Here is a 25,620-nt window from a genome sequence, read left to right on the forward strand (position 1 = left end):
AGTAATGTCAATGTGAGACTATGGATTGAAGTCCTTCACCAGAATTCTTCACAAAAATTTAATATATTAGAATGACTATACACTGTATAACAGCACTTCCTATAGGTTTGTGGTGATCTTTACAGGAATTTATTACAGTTCCATTATATCATTGGCTAATGAATAAAGATTCTCTAGGAATTTAATAAGCAGTATTATTTTGTTTATTTCTTTGCAAATTCTGAATGCTTTTTTCCTGAATGATAAGTACCTCATCTGGTAATGCAGAACTTTGAGAAAAGAAAACAAAAAAAGTACGTTTTACTGTAATATTCCCTCAGAACATGGTATTCCTTAAATAATTGCAAGGTAATGTGCTAGTTTTAATCACCCTCCTTAATATAGATTTCAAAATAACAACTAATATTTAACCTAAGCCTTAATTCATGTTGATCGAATGTTACGGCAACTACACAATCTACACCAGCATTTACAATGAAAGTTTTTTGTAAAGAAAAGGTAACCATGATGAGCACTCTTGATACCCAACCTTTTGTTGGTTTTAATTGAAACAAAAAATGTATCGGTGAATAAGGTAAAAATATCAAATTGAATTATCTGTTGATTATGAAAATTTGAAGATTTAATTGGAGGTATCAAAGTAATCGAATCGTAAAAGTGAACTCCCTTCCACTCCAGGGAAAAAAATCAAATAAATTATAGTCCGCTACCTATGACATCAAGGTTATTATCTTTGAGTAGTCTCCCTTCAGCTACCTCTCCTATGATAATAGTCAACAAAAAAAACATCTGTGAATGAAGTGCCAACAAGGCGGATTTAGACGATGGGAAACACAGACACCAAGCTTAATTTTCGTAAAGCTGTTATACAGTTAACAACAAAGACACAGGTTTGCATTTTTCATGTTTATAGTAGGTAATTTTTGTGTGGACAGCGTGTTACTACCGTAAAATAGTTGCGGATGTTGTCGATATAATGCGACCGTCGTTTCGGTTTATTGATTTTCCTCTACTTTAACGTTATCGAGCTATCTACGCTTTGTCATGTGAAGACCCTCATACATGTGATAAAGTTATGGTTCAAGATAAACGCCAAATGCATTTCACAGAAAAATACTTTCTGCCAGTCGTTATTTTAAATTAAAAGGAACAAGTCAAACCGGAATGACTGATAAAAACAATATAATCTGATAATTTATGAGCGCAACGAACATTAACAACAACCATATTTAACAACACATTTTGTTGATATATGCTTCAAATGAAGCGATTGGAACAAAAAGCAACGAAAGAACTATTTCAAAGCCTGTTAAAGTAAATTGTCCGAATTGCAAGCATTTGGTTCTTCATTTATATCATATAATTACGATGGTAGTTGAGTTGTGCAACAAAATGTGTTTCAAAATATTAACGTTATATGATCAAGATCGACTGAACAAAACAAAAACAAAAATGAAATAACTTGACACTGATTGTTTGTGTCTTTAATGATATTTCACAGATAGATATTTTAATTAAACTTCATTAGTAATTAAAAGATTAATGAGGTAAAAAAGAAGCATTTGTATATTAATACCAGCAGCAGTAAGGAAAAATACGGTAAGTACATGAAAGATGGTGTGAAATAGCCTTTTCAGTTCATTGCTATTAATGGATGCATGTTTTAACCTATTCCCTTAATATGCATGAATTTCAGTAAACAGGTATGTTCAGTTTCAAAAATGTAGACCTGACATATAGAATATTCATGTAACTATGGAGATTCTCAGTTCAAATTCCAGTACCTGGTATAGAATAGGTTCATGTTCAATTTCCATTTCATATGAAAGTAATTATATGATATCAGTTACCATTTCTTTACATTCCCCTTCTTCCTTATGTTACCATTGTTAATGCTAGAATATGACTACTATATGCATAGTAATTACCACTATGTAAGAAGAGACATTTTTATTTTGTAGCCAATAGAGGCCACTGATGAGGCATTTTGGGAACAGTTTTGGTCTGAAAGTGTGACTTGTGTCCAAGATGTTTTCACATTAATCCCCGCTGCAGAGATCCGAGCTCTGAGAGAAGAATCTCCATCAAATCTTGCCACACTATGTTACAAGGCTGTGGAAAAGCTTGTATCTGCTGCAGAAAGTGGTTGTCCTTCCCAGCGAGAACAGCAAACAGGTACATGTTAGATAACGAGACAACTTTCTTTTTGAGAAAATGTTCCAGTTGCCCAAAATAACCTATTTACATTTTGCTTGATAAAAAACAGGATACTTGCAAGAATTCTTGCTGTTAATTTTAAGTGAGAAACTTCACTTAGAAAATAAAATTATGCCAACATAAAAGATTAACATTTTACAAATGTGCAAAATATCAAAGTGATACAAATATAATTAGTCACCTAGTAGCCTAATTTTGTGTAAGTTTATTTATCAGTGACAAAGTTCATACATGTTTATAATAGCTAGGAAGTTTAAAAGGGACACAAAGAAGTCTGGAATATATAAGTGTAAAGAAAATCTGTTCTTAATACATTGTATACATTTGTCCTAAAAGATGTATATGTGAAAAAAAAATTCTTAATTGAAATATGTTCTGATGTTGCTATAAATAATGGCCATCTATGTAATTCTATTAGTGGCCATGGTGTACATCAAATGATCTCACTTATCAATAGAATGATGTGCAACAACAAGTGACATTTGCTCTCTCCAAAATTTATATAAATGATGCTGTCAGTAACTTTTGGGATTCAGATATTTGACTCCTGGACATGCTTTTCCTCGCTTAAATTCTGATGACCCACTATATCTCTAAGTATTGGAACTCTTCAAAATTTTGGAATTGATGTTCTAGACTTAACTGCAAAAAAACCCTTCAAAAATTACTGAAGAAATTCCATCAATAAATCAGACAGAAAAAAGGATATTTAATCTGAACATATATGTTCATCATTAAAAGAAGGGTAGGGTTTTGATGATTTAGTGAACTGTTTAAAGGTATATACAAGAATAATCCTCTACTTGTAAACCACATAAGTATATTGCATGAATCATTATGTTGAGGCTTGTTGTCTGATGTGTGTTGCAGTGTTAAACTGTGTGAGACTTTTGACCAGAGTTCTACCTTACATATTTGAGGATCCTGACTGGAGAGGGTTTTTCTGGTCTACTCTTCCTGGACAGTCCGAGGAAGTAGAGGTCAGTACCCACAGTAGGCATTACAACCAATAATTCATCTACACTTTTTCATTCATCAATATGAAAGTTGTTTTTGACATAAGCTGTAATAAGGGAAATGATCCGTGTAATATGATAAAGCTGTATATTGTACCATGGAGACTAAATTGTCAGTGGGCTGGTAGAAGTGTCTGTTCAAGTCCTGATGTACCTATTGCATAAATGCTTGTAAACCTGTCACTGACTTATCATATAGTTTATAGTAGTCTCAACAAATCTATAATAATTCACCAGGCCACCTGCAATAAAGCACATTGGTAAGTGTTTTACAATTATAGACTTCAGATGAGACCCATACCCGATTTATGGACCAGGTCTGAATGATATTCACCAGGGCTGAAGGCCGAGCTGAACATTGTTCAGACTAGGTGCATAAATCAGAGATAGACTGAAACTTAAGTTCACAACTGTTTTATTATATGACATATCATGAGGTTAGTCATATTTCATGCCAGGAACACATTTTCATGTTTTTTTTTTTTTAATTACTGAGTGGAATACTTCAGATATGAATGACACACACACAGTGTGTGAAATTAATTGCAAATAAATGTCATTTGCACAATCAGCATTATGTAGTTATTTGACTACTTGAATTTGAAATTAATTGTGCAATTGCTACAGTTGTTTAAATCTAGGTATGGGAAAGGCACTGAGTTATGTGTTTGTGACATTACATAATTAATTGGAGTTGACCTAGGACATAACTAAATATTTTCAATGTTGCTGTTATATTCATGAAGCTCAAAGCAGTCAAGTTTTCAAATTATGCTGAATTTTGAAAAACCGTTAATCAATAGATGGGGAAATACTTCAACCTATTTTAGTTGCGATCTGTAATATTTTTTTATTTACTGATTAAGGTCTGTAACAGTTTGCTATTTATGGAACAAGGTCCATAACAGATTTACTGACTTGTCACATGACATGGTTCGTCAAGTTAGGATTGATCATTTGCTGCAGTCTATAATATGTAATGTTGAATAATACATTTTTTTGTTTGTTCCAGAATGAAAGTCCACCATTGGCACAATCCCTGATAAATGCTATGTCTGTAAGTATAATCTTCCCTTTTCTGTGGGATGTCAACTCCTTATGAACCATTTCAATTCATTGGAAGGTCAGTCAATTATTGTACCTCATGATGTCCCACTTTTTCCACGTTAGTAGTGGCAGAACAACACTACATGCATATTTGTGTCACCAATCATATATATATCCAGGACATATTAATGTATATAAAATGTACAAATGTTTGTGTAGAATAATTATTTAAAGCCCTAATATATGCAAATTTTGCCAAAAGAATGAAGAGAAAATATGATGAAATAATTAGAATTAACTTACATGTGAAATACTCGAGGCAATATCATGGGCTGGTATTGATAGAAAAGCTGTTGAGGTTCACTTTGTGTAAAAATGCTACACTTAAGATCTTTGCTGAACAGAAGTCTGAAAATTATTTAGACATTTCTGTGAGAAGTTGGTATTTACTATAGACGTGTATAAGACTTATTCAGACTTTACATGAGCCCTTGAATGATTATACACTTGCAGTCTACCTGAGAAATGATGTCACAAAAAGTGCACAGTACATACAACAGGGAACATAATTTCTAAACATGTCTACTACACCTTTACATTCTAGTATGCAGATTGGTCACATGTTCTTTTTTTTTCCTTGACAGCCTTCTGAACTTTGAATAATATCACTTGTATTTTAAGTGGGACCCACTTTTATCAATTTTGATTTGTTTTGATATCCCCACAAAGTGTTAACAGCCTTCTGAACTTTGAATAATATCACTTGTATTTTAAGTGGGACCCACTTTTATCAATTTTGATTTGTTTTGATATCCCCACAAAGTGTTAACAGCCTTCTGAACTTTGAATAATATCACTTGTATTTTAAGTGGGACCCACTTTTATCAATTTTGATTTGTTTTGATATCCCCACAAAGTGTTAACAGCCTTCTGAACTTTGAATAATATCACTTGTATTTTAAGTGGGACCCACTTTTTGGGACCCACTTTTATCAATTTTGATTTGTTTTGATATCCCCACAAAGTGTTAACAGCCTTCTGAACTTTGAATAATATCACCTGTATTTTAAGTGGGACCCACTTTTATCAATTTTGATTTGTTTTGATATCCCCACAAAGTGTTAACAGCCTTCTGAACTTTGAATAATATCACTTGTATTTTAAGTGGGACCCACTTTTATCAATTTTGATTTGTTTTGATATCCCCACAAAGTGTTAACAGCCTTCTGAACTTTGAATAATATCACTTGTATTTTAAGTGGGACCCACTTTTATCAATTTTGATTTGTTTTGATATCCCCACAAAGTGTTAACAGCCTTCTGAACTTTGAATAATATCACCTGTATTTTAAGTGGGACCCACTTTTATCAATTTTGATTTGTTTTGATATCCCCACAAAGTGTTAACAGCCTTCTGAACTTTGAATAATATCACCTGTATTTTAAGTGGGACCCACTTTTATCAATTTTGATTTGTTTTGATATCCCCACAAAGTGTTAACAGCCTTCTGAACTTTGAATAATATCACCTGTATTTTAAGTGGGACCCACTTTTATCAATTTTGATTTGTTTTGATATCCCCACAAAGTGTTAACAGCCTTCTGAACTTTGAATAATATCACCTGTATTTTAAGTGGGACCCACTTTTATCAATTTTGATTTGTTTTGATATCCCCACAAAGTGTTAACAGCCTTCTGAACTTTGAATAATATCACCTGTATTTTAAGTGATATCCCCACAAAGTGTTAACAGCCTTCTGAACTTTGAATAATATCACCTGTATTTTAAGTGGGACCCACTTTTTAAGTGGGACCCACTTTTATCAATTTTGATTTGTTTGTTTTGATATCCCCACAAAGTGTTAACAGCCTTTTGATATCCCCACAAAGTGTTAACAGCCTTCTGAACTTTGAATAATATCACCTGTATTTTAAGTGGGACCCACTTTTATCAATTTTGTTTTGATATCCCCACAAAGTGTTAACAGCCTTCTGAACTTTGAATAATATCACCTGTATTTTAAGTGGGACCCACTTTTATCAATTTTGTTTTGATATCCCCACAAAGTGTTAACAGCCTTCTGAACTTTGAATAATATCACCTGTATTTTAAGTGGGACCCACTTTTATCAGTTTTGATTTGTTTTGATATCCCCACAAAGTGTTAACAGCCTTCTGAACTTTGAATAATATCACCTGTATTTTAAGTGGGACCCACTTTTATCAATTTTGATTTGTTTTGATATCCCCACAAAGTGTTAACAGCCTTCTGAACTTTGAATAATATCACCTGTATTTTAAGTGGGACCCACTTTTATCAGTTTTGTTTTGATATCCCCACAAAGTGTTAACAGCCTTCTGAACTTTGAATAATATCACCTGTATTTTAAGTGGGACCCACTTTTATCAATTTTGATTTGTTTTGATATCCCCACAAAGTGTTAACAGCCTTCTGAACTTTGAATAATATCACCTGTATTTTAAGTGGGACCCACTTTTATCAATTTTTTTGTTTTGATATCCCCACAAAGTGTTAACAGCCTTCTGAACTTTGAATAATATCACCTGTATTTTAAGTGGGACCCACTTTTATCAATTTTGATTTGTTTTGATATCCCCACAAAGTGTTAACAGCCTTCTGAACTTTGAATAATATCACCTGTATTTTAAGTGATATCCCCACCAAGTGTTAACAGCCTTCTGAACTTTGTGTATCCCCACAAAGTCCCCACAAAGTTTTGATATCCCCACAAAGTGTTAACAGCCTTCTGAACTTTGAATAATATCACCTGTATTTTAAGTGGGACCCACTTTTATCAATTTTGATTTGTTTTGATATCCCCACAAAGTGTTAACAGCCTTCTGAACTTTTAATATCAATTTTAAGTGGGACCCACTTTTATCAATTTTGATTTGTTTTGATATCCCCACAAAGTGTTAACAGCCTTCTGAACTTTGAATAATATCACCTGTATTTTAAGTGGGACCCACTTTTATCAATTTTGATTTGTTTTGATATCCCCACAAAGTGTTAACAGCCTTCTGAACTTTGAATAATATCACCTGTATTTTAAGTGGGACCCAATTTTATCAATTTTGATTTGTTTTGATATCCCCACCAAGTGTTAACAGCCTTCTGAACTTTGAATAATATCACCTGTATTTTAAGTGGGACCCACTTTTATCAACTTTGAATAATATCACCTGTATTTTAAGACCCACTTTTATCAATTTTTTTGATTTGTTTTGATATCCCCACAAAGTGTTAACAGCCTTCTGAACTTTGAATAATATCACCTGAACTTCCCCACAAAGTGTTAACAGCCTTCTGAACTTTGAATAATATCACCTGTATTTTAAGTGATATCCCCACAAAGTGTTAACAGCCTTCTGAACTTTGAATAATATCACCTGTATTTTAAGTGATATCCCCACAAAGTGTTAACAGCCTTCTGAACTTTGAATAATATCACTTTTATCAATTTTGAATAATTTGTTTTGATATCCCCACAAAGTGTTAACAGCCTTCTGAACTTTGAATAATATCACCTGTATTTTAAGTGATATCCCCACCAAGTGTTAACAGCCTTCTGAACTTTGAATAATATCACCTGTATTTTAAGTGATATCCCCACCAAGTGTTAACAGCCTTCTGAACTTTGAATAATATCACTTGTATTTTAAGTGATATCCCCACCAAGTGTTACTAAATAGATACATTTCAATCTTACTTTTGCTAAATAGATACTTTTCAATCTTACTTTTGCAGATTTATCCAGTTGGAAGTTTTCTTCGAAATTTCTGATAATCTCGTAAATTTGCCCAATGATGCATGTATTTTGGCTTTAAAATGGTTCTAATGTATTAGACAGTGTAACATGTATATTTTAGGATTTTTGGCTCTGCCACAACTTCAGATTGTTTAACATTTATGTTTTAAGATCTATTATACTGTCCTGATGTTGTAACATTTATATTTTGAGATCTTTAACTCAGTCCTGACATTTTAACATTTATATTTCAGTATCTACTATTTTGTCCAGATTTTGTAACCTTTTATGTTTTAGGATATGTCATTCTGTCTTTACTTGATAATATGTATGTTGTAGGATCTTTTCTTTTGTCCAGACTTTGTAGCGTTTGTGTTTTACAAATTGTTTTTCTGTCCTGATATTGTAATATTTATATTTTAGGATATGTTTTTCTGTCCTGATATTGTATTATTTCTATATTAGGATCTGTTATTCTGTCCTGATATTGTAACATTTGTATATTAGGATCTGTTATTCTGTCCTGATATTGTAACATTTGTATATTAGGATCTGTTTTTCTGTCCTGATATTGTAACATTTGTATATTAGGATCTGTTATTTTGTCCTGATATTGTAACATTTGTATATTAGGATCTGTTACTCTGTCCTGATATTGTAACATTTTTATATTAGTATATGTTATTCTGTCCTGATATTGTAACATTTGTATATTAGGATCTGTTATTTTGTCCTGATATTATAACATTTGTACATTAGGATCTGTTACTCTGTCCTGATATTGTAACATTTGTATATTAGGATCTGCTATTCTGTCCTGATATTGTAACATTTGTATATTAGGATCTGTTATTCTGTCCTGATATTGTAACATTTGTATATTAGGATCTGTTTTTCTGTCCTGATATTGTATTATTTGTATATTAGGATCTGTTATTTTGTCCTGATATTGTAACATTTGTATATTAGGATCTGCTATTCTGTCCTGATATTGTAACATTTGTATATTAGGATATGTTATTTTGTCCTGATATTGTAACATTTGTACATTAGGATCTGTTACTCTGTCCTGATATTGTAATATTTATATTTTAGGATCTATTATTCTGCCCAGACTTCACTGTGGCCTCCAGTAGAAAGGCAGGACCAGTAAGTATTTTCCCTACATTTCATTATTTTAGATGTTTATTTTTCAGCTTACCTGGTTCAAAGGACCAGTGAGCTTATGCCATGGCATGGCATCTGTTTTCTGTTGTCCAGCATATATGCATATGTCCATCCATCAACCATTCGCTTCTAGTCATGAACAACTCCGTAGATTTTGATCAAATTTGGTCAGAAGCTTCTGATTTTGTGTGAACAGTGAATCTGACTTCTCCTTGAACCTGAGAAACAGGGCCCAATAACATCAATCTAGCAGATTCATTGAAATCCTTCTTCTTTTATATAAAAATCTGGATTCTGTCCCCTCGGGTGAAGAGAGCTCAATTTGTATAGATGGTTTATCTGAGCTATTCCAGGGGCAGAAAGGTAAGGCCTTAAAGGCCATTAAATAGACATCAGTGTTATGCTTTTTATTTTCAGTAAACTGAACCAGGTGACCAATATAGGCCTGTTGTATTTGCTTAGGCTGTATGTACTTGTTATATTGGTGTAATCAAAATTGTGCATATTTAGAAGTGAAGACTGCAAAGTTTAAAGCAACAGCTGAAAACCCTCTTTGTCCATTTTTTTACAGGACAATCCAGAGGATATGCACACTATTGATAGCTGTGAGTATATCTGGGAGGCTGGTGTTGGGTTTGCTCACTCGCCTACAAGGAATCAGTACTACGACCAGAACCGATGTGAAATCATCAAACTTCTTCTCACCTGCTTTTCAGAGACTATGTACCTTCCTCCTGTTGGTAAGGACACTTCAATGATTAATGAAAATACTAAAAAAATACACTAGAAATTAAAGTCTGACATCAAGAACATAAGAATGTTTTATTTTGAGATTTCAAATATTGCAGAATTTGCAGTGATGGTAAACATATCTTTGTTTTTACCAAATGATAATTACTCAGAATTTCTTTTTTAATACTACAATTCTGTCTTTGTGTCACAGCTGATGCCCACAGTAACCCTAATCAATGGATCCAGTACTTTTCTTCTACAGAAAATAGGTAGGTAAAGATCTTGATAATTTGATCCAGTACTGTCCTCAATGGAAAGTAGTTCAAGTACTGATTTCTATTAGTGGATCAAGTACTCCTCAACAGAAAGTAGTTAGGAACAGATCTTAGTGAGTGGATCAAGTACTCCTCAACAGAATGTAGTTAGGAACAGATCTTAGTGAGTGGATCAAGTACTCCTCAACAGAAAGTAGTTAGGAACAGATCTTAGAACAGATCTTGAGTGGATCAAGTACTCCTCAACAGAATGTAGTTAGGAACAGATCTTAGTGAGTGGATCAAGTACTCCTCAACAGAATGTAGTTAGGAACAGATCTTAGTGAGTGGATCAAGTACTCCTCAACAGAATGTAGTTAGGAACAGATCTTAGTGAGTGGATCAAGTACTCCTCAACAGAATGTAGTTAGGAACAGATCTTAGTGAGTGGATCAAGTACTCCTCAACAGAATGTAGTTAGGAACAGATCTTAGTGAGTGGATCAAGTACTCCTCAACAGAATGTAGTTAGGAACAGATCTTAGTGAGTGGATCAAGTACTCCTCAACAGAATGTAGTTAGGAACAGATCTTAGTGAGTGGATCAAGTACTCCTCAACAGAATGTAGTTAGGAACAGATCTTAGTGAGTGGATCAAGTACTCCTCAACAGAATGTAGTTAGGAACAGATCTTAGTGAGTGGATCTTAGTGAGTGGATCAAGTACTCCTCAACAGAATGTAGTTAGGAACAGATCTTAGTGAGTGGATCAAGTAGTCAACAGAATGTAGTTAGGAACAGATCTTAGTGAGTGGATCAAGTACTCCTCAACAGAATGTAGTTAGGAACAGATCTTAGTGAGTGGATCAAGTACTCCTCAACAGAAAGTAGTTAGGAACAGATCTTAGTGAGTGGATCAAGTACTCCTCAACAGAATGTAGTTAGGAACAGATCTTAGTGAGTGGATCAAGTACTCCTCAACACAATGTAGTTAGGAACAGATCTTAATTATTGTATTATGTACTTCCCAGCAGAAATTAGTGAGGAACAGATCTCTATTAGAAGATCTAGTACTTCTCAACAGTTTACCAACACCTATAAATTCCATCTTTAAAGTTTTTTTTGTGTATTTGGCTTTATAATCATCTGATATGGCCTGTCAATCAGTAAATGTATGTTATGTATTGGATGATACTTTAACACATTGTTGTTTCTGTATGTAAACCTTATTTCTGTTACAGACATGCCCTGCCCCTCTTTACCTCCCTCCTGAATATTGTGTGTGCTTATGACCCTGTTGGGTACGGCGTACCTTACAACCACCTCATGTTTAATGACTCAAGTGAACCTCTGGTGGAAGGGGCTCTACAGGTGCTGTGTGTGACACTAGAGAATGACTCGTCTTCACAGCCAAATGTGTCGGTGGATGGGACGTCTGGGGGCACTGCCATGGATCAGCAGAGTGAAGTAAGTCATCACAATAGATTCTTCTTTCTTCTTCTCAAATTGTTGTTAAATATTAAATAGTAGTTGTTAGAGGAGTTGTTGAAGTACTGGACAAAAGTATTAGGACTATACCTCTGAAGGGAAATGTGATGCTTTGTTTCTCAGTTAAAAATAGATTAAGGATGCTTACTGTTCTGTTTGGGTCTGATATTTAAAGTTAACAGGGTAAAAACATGAGTTCAAAAGTCTTCTATGTTTTGAACTGAATTATTTTTTGGTTGAAAACTAGAGATGATTTATTTTTAAGTTTCACTCTTTTCCCATCAAGGGGAAGAAGGATATATGTTTATCAAGCATTCTGTCATTGATATGCGATATGCCCCTCAGTGTGTTTTATTTAAAACATAATGCATGCAACATAATCTGAATATTCAGTCACAGACTATCGAATTTAATGTTTGTCAAACCTATTCAATGTCAGTCATAACATGTATATAATTATCAAGCTGAAGCATAGAAATAACCTATTGAAGAATGTAAATTTTAAATAATATTGAATGAATGTCCACTATACTGAGAACATATTGTGTGATAGATAATTGGTGCTGTTTGTGTTAACTATACATTCATTATACTTTTCCTTGGGTTTGTGTTTTTCAGACAGGTGGACCTGACAACTTGTTTGTGAACTACCTGTCTAGAATCCACCGAGAAGAGGTAACAAAAAATTCATGCAAATGATAGGCAGCCATCTCTTCAATTAATCATAGTCATAAATATTTAATTATAAACGCTGTTATTCTGCTCCAAGAATGAATCTCCAGATTAAAATTTATTACAAAAGCAAATTTTCATAAATTTGCACAACAGATTTAGCTATGTTTAAGGCATACATTGTGTTTTGCATAAACCAAAACATTTCAAGAAATGAATGCATTATCACAGCCACCAACTGGTTGAAACCATTAAGGTCCAGCAAAATATACCACATACGTAATTGTGCTTTTGATAATGGCAAGTTTTGTGTTTCCATTTTGAGCTCATAAATTATAATTACATGTTCTATGTAAGACATGCTACATTGTAATCGTTGGTAGATGAGATATAGGTTTGAATCTAGGAAGAAAGTTTTTTTTCCAAACTGAAAGAATTTTATACACTTCATTTCAATTTTTGATAAATATTTTTTCTTGTAGGACTTTGCTTTTATCCTGAAAGGGATTACACGCCTCTTGAACAACCCGTTAATGCAGACCTATTTACCGGGGTCAGCCAAGAAAATCCAGATCCATCAGGAACTCCTTGTTCTCTTCTGGAAAATGTGTGATATAAACAAGGTAGGAAATTAGTAACTTTACTGTTGGTGTGACGGTGACATTCGTAACATTGTTGTTGGTGTGAAGGTGACATTAAACCTTGTGTGATATAAACACAGTGTAGGGACATTAGTAACATTGTTGTTGGTGTAGGTGACATTTAACATTGTTGTTGGTGTGAAGGTGACATTAGTAACATTGTTGTTGGTGTAGTAACATTGTTGTTGGTGTGAAGGTGACATTTGTAACATTGTTGTTGGTGTGAAGGTGACATTAGTAACATTGTTGTTGGTGTGAAGGTGACATTTGTAACATTGTTGTTGGTGTGAAGGTGACATTAGTAACATTGTTGATGTGGAGGTGACATTTGTAACATTGTTGTTGGTGTGAAGGTGACATTAGTAACATTGTTGTTGATGTGAAGGTGACATTAGTAACATTGTTGTTGGTGTAAAGGTGACATTAGTAACATTGTTGTTGGTGTGAAGGTGACATTAGTAACATTGTTGTTGGTGTAAAGGTGACATTAGTAACATTGTTGTTGGTGTGAAGGTGACATTAGTAACCTTGTTGTTGGTGTAAAGGTGACATTAGTAACATTGTTGTTGGTGTGAAGGTGACATTAGTAACATTGTTGTTGGTGTGAAGGTGACATTAGTAACATTGTTGATGTGGAGGTGACATTAGTAACATTGTTGTTGGTGTGAAGGTGACATTAGTAACACTGTTGTTGATGTAAAGGTGACATTAGTAACATTGTTGTTGGTGTGAAGGTGACATTAGTAACGTTGTTGGTGTAAAGGTGTCATTAGTAACATTGTTGTTGGTGTGAAGGTGACATTAGTAACATTGTTGTTGGTGTAAAGGTGACATTAGTAACATTGTTGTTGGTGTGAAGGTGACATTAGTAACATTGTTGTTGGTGTGAAGGTGACATTAGTAACATTGTTGTTGGTGTGAAGGTGACATTTGTAACATTGTTGTTGGTGTGAAGGTGACATTAGTAACATTGTTGTTGATGTGAAGGTGACATTAGTAACATTGTTGGTGTGAAGACGACATTAGTAACATTGTTGGTGTGAAGGTTACATTAGTATTATTGTTGTTGGTGTAAAGGTGACATTAGTAACATACTTACCCTTTAGACATTGAAAAATGGAAAATCTACATGCAATGAAATGTGAGGTATCACCATGACTTATTGGTAGGTCTTGGGGTAAGTGTCAGTTAAATTTTGTATGTTTTTCTTCTGAAATGAAAGTTGTTAATTTTTTTTTTTTAATTTCATTATTTGTAATTGAAGAGTCTTGAAAAATGAAATTGGCAAAATCTGTGGAAATACTACAACATAGCAAGGTCCTTGATGCAGTTCCCTTCTCACTTTCCTGATCAGCCCCACCTAGCTGAAAATGAACATGAAGTGTCATGACTGTCACACAGTCACTTGAGTTTGTATTATTCAGTCTTTGACCTTGACCTTTATTTTATTGTTACAGAAGTTCATGTTTTATGTACTGAAGTCCAGTGATGTGTTGGATGTTCTTGTCCCTATACTGTACTACCTGAATGATGCCAGGGCTGATCAATGTAAGTACATAAATAATCACACTGATCAATAAAAAAATAAATGTATATATATATATATATGAGGTAAGATCACCTACACTAGTCAATAAAAACAAATTTGATATAGGGTAAGGACCTCTACACTAGTCAGTATAAACAAATTTGATATAGAGTAAGGACCTCTACACTAGACAATATAAACAAATTTGATATAGGGTAAGGACCTCTACACTAGACAATATAAACAAATTTGATATAGAGTAAGGACCTCTACACTAGTCAGTATAAACAAATTTGATATAGGGTAAGGACCTCTACACTAGTCAGTATAAACAAATTTGATATAGAGTAAGGACCTCTACACTAGACAATATAAACAAATTTGATATAGGGTAAGGACCACTACACTAGACAGTATAAACAAATTTGATATAGAGTAAGGACCTCTACACTAGACAATATAAACAAATTTGATATAGGGTAAGGACCTCTACACTAGTCAGTATAAACAAATTTGATATAGGGTAAGGACCTCTACACTAGACAATATAAACAAATTTGATATAGAGTAAGGACCTCTACACTAGTCAGTATAAACAAATTTGATATAGAGTAAGGACCTCTACACTAGTCAGTATAAACAAATTTGATATAGAGTAAGGACCTCTACACTAGACAATATAAACAAATTTGATATAGGGTAAGGACCTCTACACTAGTCAGTATAAACAAATTTGATATAGAGTAAGGACCTCTACACTAGACAATATAAACAAATTTGATATAGGGTAAGTCAGTATAAACAAATTACACTAGACAATATAAACAAATTTGATATAGAGTAAGGACCTCTACACTAGTCAGTATAAACAAATTTGATATAGGGTAAGGACCTCTACACTAGTCAGTATAAACAAATTTGATATAGGGTAAGGACCTCTACACTAGACAATAAAAACAAATTTATTATAGGGTAAGAACACCAACACTAGACAATAAAAACAAATTTATTATAGGGTAAGAACACCAACACTAGACAATAAAAACAAATTTATTATAGGGTAAGAACACCTATGCTAGTCAATAAAAACAAATTTATTATAGGGTAAGAACACCAACACTAGACAATAAAAACAAATTTATTATAGGGTAAGAACACCAACACTAGACAATAAAAACAAATTTATTATAGGGTAAGAACACCAACACTAGACAATAAAAACAAATTTATTATAGGGTGAGAACACCAACACTAGACAATAAAAACAAATTTATTATAGGGTAAGAACACCAACACTAGACAATAAAAACAAATTTATTATAGGGTAAGGACCTCTACACTAGACAATAAAAATAAATGTATTATAGGGTAAGAACACCTATGCTAGTCAATAAAAATAAATGTATTTATGATGTAAGAACACCAACATTAGACAATAAAAACAATTGTATTTATGAGAAAAGAACACCAACAAAAAGCAGTATATATAGATGTATTTTTTATGGGATAAGGACACCTACACTAGCTCACTAATAAAAGTTATATATGGAGAATGTGTTTGATGTAGCATCTTACATGAATTACATAACAGGTATAAAATAAGTCAAAGACTTTCATGTTACCAACTTTTAAATATTTTGCAAAAAACATTCACACTGATTAAAACAATGTAAATAAGTACTAGAAGATGAAAATACGATGTAGTGATTTGTCAGTCATTGTTTCTTGTATGAACTGTTTTCAGCATTGTCTGGTAAGAGGACATCTTGTGATCACAGTTACCAGTTTACAACATATTGAATGAGTGCAGTGTTGTGTACTAATTAGAAGTGTGTGAAATTTTGGTAGATTTGTCAGGGTTTTTTTTATTAATATCCAGTATCAAATTGATAGTAAAAATTAGAAATGATGCCACACTGCTTTGATACGAAACATTACATAGAGACAGCTTAACTAGATTGATCCAAGAAATGCAGTATAAGGTTCATCTCTGATTTAACAAAATTTAATGAAATGTTTTTGAAACACGACATACAGTGTGAAAAATTCATACGAAATATTCTTGAATCTTGTAACAGATATATATGATTCCAGTATGACAAATTTTAGTAAAATATTTTAGGAAAATGTGATACAAGATTGCTCTCCAGTATGACAAGTGCTGGTAATTGTAACTTTTTTCCCGTGGTGATAAGGGTTGTTATTGAAGATACTTGTACATCACTTTGGTAATTGTACAACAATCCTGATTCTTTAGCAGTGTTCTGTTGGGTCATCTTTGTGGCTGGAATTTTTTTTTAAAATCAAACCCTAAGCAATGCCAGGTAATCCCACCCCTTATTGGTTAAATTTATACACAAGCTTGTAGGTCACACATCGATCCTTTTGCCCTCTTTGAGAGTTGCACTAGATGTGTTACAGATTTCTTGGGACCATCTATTATGGTATTGTGATTGCATTGTTTACTAGACTAACAGAACAAGTGTGTGGTCGAGATCAGTTTGCCTCTGTCACTGGCTGATGTTCTGTATAAAAATCTAAATCTAAATTGGAGTGAAATAAAAGATATTCTGTATAAAAACCTCAATTGAGGTGAAATTACTGATATTCTTTATAGCAATCTCTATTAGGTGAAATCCAGAATATTCAGTGTAAAAATGTCAGTAAAGGTGAAATCAGAAATGTTCTTGATAAAAAATGTCAATTAAAGTGAAATTCAGAATGTTCTGTACTAAAATCCCAATCCAGGTGAAATCCAGAATATCCTGTCAAATACATGTCAGTTGAGGTGATGTTCAGAATATTCTATGTGAAAATCTGGGCCATGATGAAATCAAGAATAATCTGCATAAAAATCTCTGTTGTGGTGACATCCAGAATACTTACCGGTAATCAGAATCTGAATAAGGTGAAATCCTGAATATTCCATGTAAAAATTTCATATGAAGTAAACTAGAATATTTTGTATAAAGTTGGAGTTGTGAAATCCAAAACATTCAGTTTAGAAATTTTATTTAAGGTGAAGTCCAGAATCTTACGTTTAAAAATGGTATTATAGGTGAAATCCAGAATATTCTGAGTAAAAATATCATTTTTGTAGAAATCTAAAACATTCTATGGAAAAATTTTGATTAAGGTGAGTTTTCCCTGAGAAAAATTCATTTGAGGTCAAAATAAGAACATAAGATCAAAAATCTCAATTAAGATAATATTGGGATTAAATTACAGAATGTCAGTGAGACTGAGATGTATCCATATCAAACAAATATACTGTTGGTTAATATGTACAGGTAAAAGTCTATACAAACAAATATACTGTTAGTGAATATGTACAGGTAAAAGTCTATATCAAACAAATATACTGTTAGTGAATATGTACAGGTAAAAGTCTATATCAAACAAATATACTGTTAGTGAATATGTACTGGTAAAAATCTATATCAAACAAATATACTGTTAGTTAACATGTACAGGTAAAAGTCTATATCAAACAAATATACTGTTAGTTAATATGTACAGGTAAAAGTCTATATCAAACAAATATATGTTGGTTGATATGTACAGGTAAAAGTCTATATCAAACAAATATACTGTTAGTTAATATGTACAGGTAAAAGTCTATATCAAACAAATATCATGTTGGTTGATATGTACAGGTAAAAGTCTATATCAAACAAATATACTGTTGGTTAATATATACAGGTAAAAGTCTATATCAAACAAATATACTGTTAGTGAATATGTACAGGTAAAAGTCTATATCAAACAAATATACTGTTGGTTGATATGTACAGGTAAAAGTCTATATCAAACAAATATACTGTTAGTGAATATGTACAGGTAAAAGTCTATATCAAACAAATATACTTGTACAGGTAAAAGTCTATATCAAGCAAATATACTGTTAGTTAATATGTACTGGTAAAAGTCTGTATCAAACAAATATACTTGTACAGGTAAAAGTCTGTATCAAGCAAATATACTGTTAGTTAATATGTACAGGTAAAAGTCTATATCAAACAAATATACTGTTAGTGAATATGTACAGGTAAAAGTCTATATCAAACAAATATAATGTTAGTGAATATGTACTGGTAAAAGTCTGTATCAAACAAATATACTTGTACAGGTAAAAGTCTATATCAAACAAATATACTGTTAGTGAATATGTACTGGTAAATGTCTATATCAAACAAATATACTGTTAGTGAATATGTACAGGTAAATGTCTATATCAAACAAATATACTGTTAGTGAATATGTACAGGTAAATGTCTATATCAAACAAATATACTGTTAGTTAATATGTACAGGTAAAAGTCTATATCAAACAAATATACTGTTAGTGAATATGTACAGGTAAAAGTCTATATCAAACAAATATAATGTTAGTGAATATGTACAGGTAAAAGTCTGTATCAAACAAATATACTTGTACAGGTAAAAGTCTATATCAAACAAATATACTGTTAGTGAATATGTACTGGTAAAAGTCTATATCAAACAAATATACTGTTAGTTAATATGTACAGGTAAAAATCTGTATCAAACAAAGATACTGTTAGTGAATATGTACAGGTACAAATCTGTATCAAACAAAGATACTGTTAGTGAATATGTACAGGTAAAAATCTGTATCAAACAAAGATACTGTTAGTGAATATGTACAGGTAAAAGTCTGTATCAAACAAATATACTTGTACAGGTAAAAGTCTATATCAAACAAATATACTGTTAGTGAATATGTACTGGTAAAAGTCTGTATCAAACAAATATACTTGTACAGGTAAAAGTCTATATCAAACAAATATACTGTTAGTGAATATGTACAGGTAAAAGTCTGTATCAAACAAATATACTGTTAGTGAATATGTACTGGTAAAAGTCTATATCAAACAAATATACTGTTAGTGAATATGTACAGGTAAAAATCTGTATCAAACAAATATACTTGTTGGTTAACATGTACAGGTAAATGTCTATATCAAACAAATATACTGTTAGTGAATATGTACAGGTAAAAATCTGTATCAAACAAAGATACTGTTAGTGAATATGTACAGGTACAAATCTTTATCAAACAAATATACTGTTGGTTAACATGTACAGGTAAAAATTTTATCAAACATATATACTTGTTGGTTAACATATACAGGTAAATGTCTATATCAAACAAATATACTGTTAGTTAACATGTACAGGTAAATGTCTATATCAAACAAATATACTTGTTGGTTAACATGTACAGTTACAAATCTTTATCAAACAAATATACTGTTGGTTAACATGTACAGGTAAAAACCTTTATCAAACATATACTGTTAGTAAATATGTTCTTGTAAAAAAAATTTATCAAACAAATATACTGTTGGTTAATATGTACAGGTAAAAGTCTATATCAAACAAATATACTGTTAGTGAATATGTACAGGTAAAAGTCTATATCAAACAAATATACTGTTAGTGAATGTGTACAGGTAAAAGTCTATATCAAACAAATATACTGTTAGTTAACATGTACAGGTAAAAATCTGTATCAAACATATACTGTTAGTAAATATGTTCATGTAAAAAATTTTATCAAACAAATATACTGTTGGTTAATATGTACAGGTAAATGTCTATATCAAACAAATATACTGTTGGTTAACATGTACAGGTAAATGTCTATATCAAACAAATATACTGTTGGTTAATATGTACAGGTAAAAATCTGTATCAAACAAAGATACTGTTGGTTAATATGTACAGGTAAAAAGTCTTCATTCACTTAGATAATGGCATGTGTGGAAAGATAGAATTACTTCAAAGTTTAGATTTTGGGAGAAATAAAATCATTACATATTGCCTTGAAATTTTTTCTCATACCAGGTATATTTTTTGTTATGTTTATAAGTGACAATCAGCTCTGACATTTACAAGATGAATTACCTGCTGACCAGTACAAGGTGAATTACCTACTGACCATTACAAGGTGATTTACCTACTGACCAGTACAAGGTGGTTTACCTACTGACCAGTACAAGGTGATTTACCTACTGACCAGTACAAGGTGAATTACCTACTGACCATTACAAGATGATTTACCTACTAACCAGTACAAGGTGATTTACCTGCTGACCAGTACAAGGTGAATTACCTACTGACCAGTACAAGGTGAATTACCTGCTGACCATTACAAGGTGAATTACCTACTGACCAGTACAAGGTGAATTACCTGCTGACCATTACAAGGTGAATTACCTACTAACCAGTACAAGGTGAATTACCTACTGACCAGTACAAGGTGAATTACCTGCTGACCATTACAAGGTGAATTACCTGCTGACCAGTACAAGGTAGTTTACCTACTGACCAGTACAAGGTGAATTACCTACTGACCAGTACAAGGTGAATTACCTACTGACCAGTACAAGGTGAATTACCTACTGACCAGTACAAGGTGAATTACCTACTGACCAGTACAAGGTGAATTACCTGCTGACCATTACAAGGTGAATTACCTACTGACCAGTACAAGGTAGTTTACCTACTGACCAGTACAAGGTGAATTACCTGCTGACCAGTACAAGGTGATTTACCTACTGACCAGTACAAGGTGATTTACCTACTGACCAGTACAAGGTGATTTACCTACTGACCAGTACAAGGTGAATTACCTACTGACCATTACAAGGTGAATTACCTACTGACCAGTACAAGGTGAATTACCTACTGACCAGTACAAGGTGAATTACCTACTGACCAGTACAAGGTGGTTTACCTACTGACCAGTACAAGGTGAATTACCTACTGACCAGTACAAGGTGAATTACCTGCTGACCAGTACAAGGTGGTTTACCTACTGACCAGTACAAGGTGAATTACCTACAGACCAGTACAAGGTGGTTTACCTACTGACCAGTACAAGGTGAATTACCTACAGACCAGTACAAGGTGAATTACCTGCTGACCAGTACAAGGTGGTTTACCTACTGACCAGTACAAGGTGAATTACCTACTGACCAGTACAAGGTGGTTTACCTACTGACCAGTACAAGGTGAATTACCTACTGACCAGTACAAGGTGAATTACCTACAGACCAGTACAAGGTGGTTTACCTACTGACCAGTACAAGGTGAATTACCTGAATTACCTACTGACCAGTACAAGGTGAATTACCTACAGACCAGTACAAGGTGAATTACCTGCTGACCAGTACAAGGTGGTTTACCTACTGACCAGTACAAGGTGAATTACCTACTGACCATTACAATGTGAATTACCTGCTGACCAGTAAGAAAAACAGGAACATGTAGCCCAAATCCTAAGAGTATATATAACTCAAAAGTCATCCCTGAAATAGGAATCTATTTCTTTTTGAATGACAGCTCGTGTTGGATTGATGCATATTGGTGTATTCATCCTACTGCTGTTGAGTGGAGAGAGGAACTTTGGAGTACGACTGAACAAGCCTTACACTGTACGAGTGCCCATGGACATCCCAGTGTTTACAGGAACTCATGCTGACTTCCTCATCATAGTAAGTATAAACACCATACATATTGTCTATGTGTGTTTCCTTAATACAAATCTAATCTCAGTCAGATGAATTTAATATCCTGATGATCCAACAATAATTATTATAATATTTTTCAGCATTGTCTTTTATTTCATAGAATTGAAACAAAATTCCTTCAAAGTTACTTTGTACATAGGAGACAGTAGAATTTGTCAATTCATATGTTATGGTTACTCTCATCTGAAGCTGTATATGTTTTTTTTTTTAAAACAAACAGGAAAAACATCAATATGGAGATACCATGCAACAATATATTTTCTCTGTATTAAGTAGTTGGTAATCTTGTGTAGTTTATGTCACAGTGTACTTAAACATGACTTGCCCCTATGGCATGTGTAACAGCTGTAGATACAGGTATCATTATCAGGTATTAATGAGAAAAGGATTTGATGTGGGCCTTACCATTTTATCTAGATTATATACTGATATTATTAAAAGATCAATGTTAGGTTCGCACGTCAAATTTTATGACATTTGATTTATATTATGTCACACAGAATGTGTGATTGCTCACTCAAAATCATGAGCTATATAACAGATTATATAGAAAACATCACACCTACAGAAGGAACCACAGGTCCTTCCTAAAAACATCAGCTATGTGATAAATGTAGCACTGTTCATGCACAAATATATCAACCATAAAACAGTACAGCCATTGTATAAAGAAAACATCATATCTACAGAGGGTAGCATAGCTCTGTCACTAGAGCATCACTGTATGGTGAAGTAACTTCAGAATAAAAGCTGTTGTCTTTGTATTTCAGGTTTTTCACAAAATCATCACTACTGGCCACCAAAGGTTGCAGCCTCTTTTTGATTGTCTACTTACTATCATTGTAAATGGTATGTTGATCCCTATTAAACACCTTGTTTAGGATATTTCGTTGCTTCCCTAGCCTCACTTACCAGCCCTGGATGGACAAAACAGCTGTATGACACAGTTTAATTCACTTGGCTGTAGTTTGTCTACTTTGTGTTGGTATTGAAAAGTGCTGTTGATTTGTGTGTTTTTTTAACCTTATGATATGGCCCCAGGTCTAGTATTGTTAAGAATAGTATGGACATTATAGAAGTAACTTTAAGTTTTATTAATAAAATCAATCAACCCTTCAAGTTCAATGACTCTGATGATTTTATCTAACACAGACTTAAATTCCACAGACTAGATCTGACCTATATTTTATGCTTGATTGACCAAATTTAGACTCAAAGTTTTTCCATGGTTAAGAAAAACAGTTAGAATTAATTTTGAAGTACAGTAATTACAAAAGCTAAACTTGCATGGTTGATGGTTCTGATGATAAACTTGAAGTTTCGGAGGCTGAAACAAGCGCTCATTTTATTCTTGATTCATTAAGTGTTAGACTTCCTTTCTCTTTGCCTTCTACTTCGGCCTGATAACATCATTGTTTTATAAAGTTCTTGTGTTTATATGAGCCATTTGATCTTTGATTACTTAATGTTTTAAGAATATTGTCAGATCAAAAATTTATTACAAAATATGTTTTATTTCTTAGCTTGAAACAAATTATTGCTACTTGTTGTTTATGAGAAGATTTTCCATTTCAGTATCACCATATCTGAAAACTTTATCAATGGTAGCCAGCACAAAGCTTCTGCACTTACTGGAGGTAAGGTTTAAAATTTTAAAGTTTTTTTTTGTGAGTTTGTCCCTTTCCAAAAAATAATCATACTGTCCTTGCCCAAACATTTGATTCTCCCTAGATTCCAGTGCCAAACTTTTATGCCGCCCCTGTAAGATTCTCCTCCAGTTTGTGTTACTCAGTCTTATATATACATTATGTCCAGAATTACCCAGGTATACCCAGGTATAGAAAAGGTTTTTGAAAGACTGTTAAGAAACTTTGTGATTGACTTTATTTCATCAAGTTTAATCATGGGATATAGGTTGTTGACTTGTAAGTCTTGTTCAATCAGATCAAAAGTATTTTTCCTGCACTTACTTTAAAGATTGTTACTTGTACACTTAAACTTCTAAAGTGGAATGTGGTGGTATAGTTTCTCTTTACTGTGGAAAGAGCTAAGATTTATGACAGTCTTGGAAAATGCTCACATAATTATCTGAAAAAACACTGTAAACATGCTTCAAAGGGTTCATAAGAACCGTAAAATGTACCCTTTTCAAAGAGTTTGAAAGAACCTGAAAATGAACCCTCTTAAAAGAGTTTGAGAGAACCGTAAGATGTACCCTCTTAAAAGAGTTTGAGAGAACCGTAAGATGTACCCTCTTAAAAGAGTTTGAGAGAACCGTAAGATGTACCCTCTTAAAAGAGTTTGAGAGAACCGTAAGATGTATAAGATGTACCCTCTTAAAAGCGTTTGAGAGAACCGTAAGATGTACCCTCTTAAAAGCGTTTGAGAGAACCGTAAGATGTACCCTCTTAAAAGAGTTTGAAAGAACCTGAAAATGTACCCTTGTTTTGGGAACATTTTACTAAAGTTCTGCATTTAAAAGTGGTAGGATCTAAATTTCTGCAAAATTTGGTTAGTGAAAGATAATTTGATTTTTGTTTTCCCAGGCCTTCAGTACCCCCTGGTTCCTGTATGCTAGTCCCACAAACCACCATCTTGTTTTCTTCCTGCTGGAAGTCTTCAATAACATCATTCAGTACCAGTTTGATGGTAAGTCTTCTTGTGAATAGGATCAGCTTTTCAAACAAGAACTTCAACAAAATGGGTACTTCAAGAAAGAAATAGCCACTCTTCTTTAAGATGTTAAATACAATGATTAGAAAAACATCAACATCTAACTGGTCTCAATTTGTTTTACAGTTCCTTTCATGAATAAATTGATTCTCTTTGTTTTTGTCATATCAGGCAACAGTAATTTGGTCTACACAATTATCCGTAAGAGGAATGTGTTCCATCAGCTTGCCAACCTGCCCACAGAACACTCGGCCATAGCTAAGGCTCTCACTAAAAGGGGAAAGAAATTCACCCAACTGACCCCTGACACAAAGGAAGAGCTGCCACTAATGGAGGGCTCTATACCTGCTACAGAAGCTGAGCCGGGCACTCTCAAGACCTCCCTCGCTGCTACACCCCGTATGTATAGCTAATTCAGCTTATCAAACATTCATATCAGAAACATGTGTATGGTCCTTGCCACTATGATAGGTTAAGATATCGTTTGTCAATTTCAGCCTAAATTGTCTCTATTTACACTCTCTCTTGTCACTGAAATTGAACTATTCACAGTCTCAATATATTTTGATATTACCTATGTCATTTTTTGGATAATATTCCACTGATATTAAGTGAGTTTAATCAAATAAATCTCTAATTAGATCCTTTAACCAAGGTAAAGATAGAAGTAACGTTCTATAACTATGGACACATACAAAGTTTTAGTTTTCACACAACTAGGGTAAAAAAGTGAGCAAGGATGTCTCTGTTTAGATGTTGATATTGTAAAGCTCAGTCAGTGTGCACAAATATTCCTGGTCCTGAGATAAAGATGCCTAGGGACCATATGGAAATTTAGTTGTACTTTAACACTCTATT

At 33.2% G+C, this 25,620-nt stretch overlaps 1 protein-coding gene across 1 annotated transcript in view; it reads left to right on the forward strand.

Moving 5' to 3' along the window:
* The first annotated feature begins 806 nt into the window (after positions 1–806).
* The window catches only part of LOC132556288 (protein HID1-like), a 32,184-nt gene continuing 7,370 nt past the window's right edge, over positions 807–25,620 (forward strand). The window contains exons 1-16 of the mRNA XM_060220671.1: positions 807–890; positions 1,962–2,175; positions 3,088–3,197; positions 4,246–4,290; positions 9,147–9,200; positions 9,790–9,958; positions 10,162–10,219; positions 11,443–11,668; positions 12,308–12,364; positions 12,844–12,984; positions 14,460–14,550; positions 21,902–22,053; positions 22,860–22,938; positions 23,665–23,726; positions 24,636–24,738; positions 24,934–25,161. Of these exons, the coding sequence (XP_060076654.1) occupies positions 825–890; positions 1,962–2,175; positions 3,088–3,197; positions 4,246–4,290; positions 9,147–9,200; positions 9,790–9,958; positions 10,162–10,219; positions 11,443–11,668; positions 12,308–12,364; positions 12,844–12,984; positions 14,460–14,550; positions 21,902–22,053; positions 22,860–22,938; positions 23,665–23,726; positions 24,636–24,738; positions 24,934–25,161 (1,855 nt within the window). The 5' untranslated portion in view covers positions 807–824. The remainder of the gene's footprint in view (positions 891–1,961; positions 2,176–3,087; positions 3,198–4,245; positions 4,291–9,146; positions 9,201–9,789; positions 9,959–10,161; positions 10,220–11,442; positions 11,669–12,307; positions 12,365–12,843; positions 12,985–14,459; positions 14,551–21,901; positions 22,054–22,859; positions 22,939–23,664; positions 23,727–24,635; positions 24,739–24,933; positions 25,162–25,620) is intronic.

This window comes from Ylistrum balloti, unplaced genomic scaffold (genome assembly GCF_031769215.1).
Source record: "Ylistrum balloti isolate Yb309-2 unplaced genomic scaffold, AGI_CSIRO_Ybal_v1 Utg370558, whole genome shotgun sequence".
NCBI classification, from domain to species: Eukaryota; Metazoa; Mollusca; class Bivalvia; order Pectinida; family Pectinidae; genus Ylistrum; species Ylistrum balloti.